The sequence below is a fragment of the Penaeus vannamei genome, chromosome 6 (assembly GCF_042767895.1).
Source record: "Penaeus vannamei isolate JL-2024 chromosome 6, ASM4276789v1, whole genome shotgun sequence".
NCBI lineage: Eukaryota > Metazoa > Arthropoda > Malacostraca > Decapoda > Penaeidae > Penaeus > Penaeus vannamei.
The window spans coordinates 46,081,145-46,083,644 of record NC_091554.1 but is presented as its reverse complement, the minus strand read 5'-3'; the positions used below and the strand labels follow the sequence as shown (position 1 = coordinate 46,083,644).

Below are 2,500 nucleotides of genomic sequence, written 5' to 3'. Positions count from 1 at the left end.
ATTCTTTAAATCTCATCTGCTTCTTCTCATCATTTTCAGTATCTCCTTTTACATTATAGTACTTCTTTTTGGCTTCATAATACAACTTTTTCTTCTTCTCATACAATTTTGTTTTCTGCCTCTTATCAAGGTGTGAATATTGATTTTCCACCCCTTTACCTTCAGCCGTATATTCACCAGTAACGCGTGTCTCAGGCTGTGGTCTGCTGCTAACAAGTTCAATTTCCCCCTTGTGACTAGCAATTTGTATTCTATCTGTACTACTTTCCTCAGTTGTCAATGTACCTTCTTTTGGAGCTAATTTATCTGTTGTGCTGCCCAAGTTACTAGAGACTACATCATTATCATTTACAAGGTCAGCAACATTAATCCCCAACTGTAAGTTTGCTGGACTATTAGTACTTCCTTTTTTACAATTCTCAATAGTCCTAATGATTTCTGTAAGCTTTTCCCAACACTCAATCACAGGTGGTGGTGGTGGTGCTTGAACATCAGAGTTGTTAGGTATAGTCATTTGTTGGAGGGTGAAACCATGAGCATCCTTCTCAGATTCCCCAACTTGATTACCACTGATCTGTCCCTCTCCCGGTGAATAGGGCGCTGGGCTATGTTCGTAAGCACTATCCACATCATGACCCTGATCTGGAGGACTGCAACTTCCTCCTCCCCAATCATTTTGAGAATATTCACTATTTCTTCTTCCATCATTCCCCCTCTGACTTCTACTTCGATTGCCCACTTTAAGGTCTCTCTCTTTCTTATGTCTGTTTGTCTCTCTTTTTTGATCAAGTGTCCTAGGAGCATACCCGGATGGCTTTTTTGATGCAATTTGGTGTTCTCTTGATGCTAGAACTGATTTCTGTTCAACCACACTGTCATCACTTACTTTCTTCTTTTTTGGAATTCTGGAAAATAAGAGCAATCCTAAGTTATTATATTTCAAATACACTTTTTAAATAAATTTAATCATATCAATTCATTATCCCAGAAGGCAAGAAAAATGTCCAACTTACCTAAAAGTATTCAAAACTGGCCTTGAAAACACATTCTTCAACACTTCATTATCTTCTGTTGGTGCTTTTCCTTGGTCATCTATTGCAGATCTTGAAGTGTAATTCTTCCCTCTTGATTCTGCTGAGCCATGCCTTTTTCCCTGTGGCACTTGATGGTCAGGTGATAAAACTTCTCTCTTCTGTTTCTCTTTTTCTCTCTTAAAAATCTTGTTCAACTTCAAGCTTAACCTTTTCGCTTTTTCTTCGGTGGATTCCGACTTTTGTTCCTTTCTTGATTTCTTCTTCTTTTTCTTTGATTTTTCATCTTCTAGGTCTGATCCTGGACTGCTTTTGCTTCTCCTCTTATTACTTACTTCGCTATCTCCTAATAGTTGCTTTTCTTTGGAACGACTTGGTGTTTCTGCGTCCCTGCCTCTTTGTACATTTTCAGTCTCACTTCTAGATTCCGGCCTGTGTTTACAATGTTTGTTCCCTTCCTCCTTTCCTAAACCATTTTCAGTAACATAAACCCGTGTTCTTTCACTATTATCTGTACCTTTCCCTTCCTCTTCCTTACACTCTTCATCAGCACTCTCATTCCTTAATGGTTCCTCTTCTAAAATTGGTGCTTCTTTCTCACTATTAGTTCTATCCTGTGCCTCCCCTTTAGCCCTATCTATTTCACTTTCACTTAGCTGCAGGACTATACTCTCATCACCCAAACAAGACAAGCTCTCAGCACCATCCCCACTGTCACTCCTATCAATTCTAGAATCACAACTTGTGGTATCTTCTTCCTTATTAGTGTCATTTTGGTACTTCATACATTGAGTTTCAAATTCCTCCTCCTGATTAATTCCTTTTTTAATTTGAACATCTATCTTTTTAAATCCTTCCAATTCTACCATTGGAGTTTTATCATTTACAGGTAATTCAACAGCTGCTTGCTCAGTTTTTATTGTATGCAAGAATTTGCTTACAATTGTCTGGTATTCTTTATTTTTGCTTATATCTACTAATGCTACATAACAAGGCTTACATTGAATAGAGCTAGACACAACTTTATCAGATCTAAGAACATTTTCCTTTTTCCTAAATGTAAAAACGTCTTTATTTACACCCAGCTTGGATGGTGATTTCTGTTTCCTTTTATCTTTGTTTTTCTTTGGTGTAATGCTGCCTAAATGGATGTATTCACTCTCAGAATCATGGCCATCTGATTCATGTTTTGGAATTAACAATGACTCACTCTTCACAGATGTGTTAAATTGCTCAGAAGAATCGTCACTTTGTTCCAATTTGCAAGGACTACTAGGCTCAAATCCAATAAAATGAACTGGATTCTCTTCCTCCTCACTCCCAAGTGATGGCTTCTTTTTTTGAGAGACATTACTTCTCGCACCACTTTTAGCTGTCTTCTTCCTTTGTCGCTTCTTAGGCTCTTTCCTTACCCTTTTCTTTGATACAGCTGGGCCAGCCTTTGGCAACTTCAGACATACTGTGTTTTT

At 38.0% G+C, this 2,500-nt stretch overlaps 2 protein-coding genes across 4 annotated transcripts in view; one reads left to right on the top strand and one right to left on the bottom strand.

The window, feature by feature from the left end:
* Positions 1-2,500, top strand: part of LOC113811920 (epidermal growth factor receptor kinase substrate 8) — a 533,483-nt gene that overhangs the window by 162,309 nt on the left and 368,674 nt on the right. The window lies entirely within an intron of this gene.
* Positions 1-2,500, bottom strand: part of LOC113807486 (uncharacterized) — a 28,787-nt gene that overhangs the window by 12,218 nt on the left and 14,069 nt on the right. For both annotated transcript variants that reach the window (XM_027358748.2, XM_027358747.2), the window contains exons 2-3: positions 1,014-2,500; positions 1-905 (exon numbers count right to left, since the gene is read on the bottom strand). The exon at positions 1-905 is cut by the window's left edge and continues 1,268 nt beyond it; the exon at positions 1,014-2,500 is cut by the window's right edge and continues 1,236 nt beyond it. In XM_027358748.2, the coding sequence (XP_027214549.2) occupies positions 1-905; positions 1,014-2,500 (2,392 nt within the window). The remainder of the gene's footprint in view (positions 906-1,013) is intronic.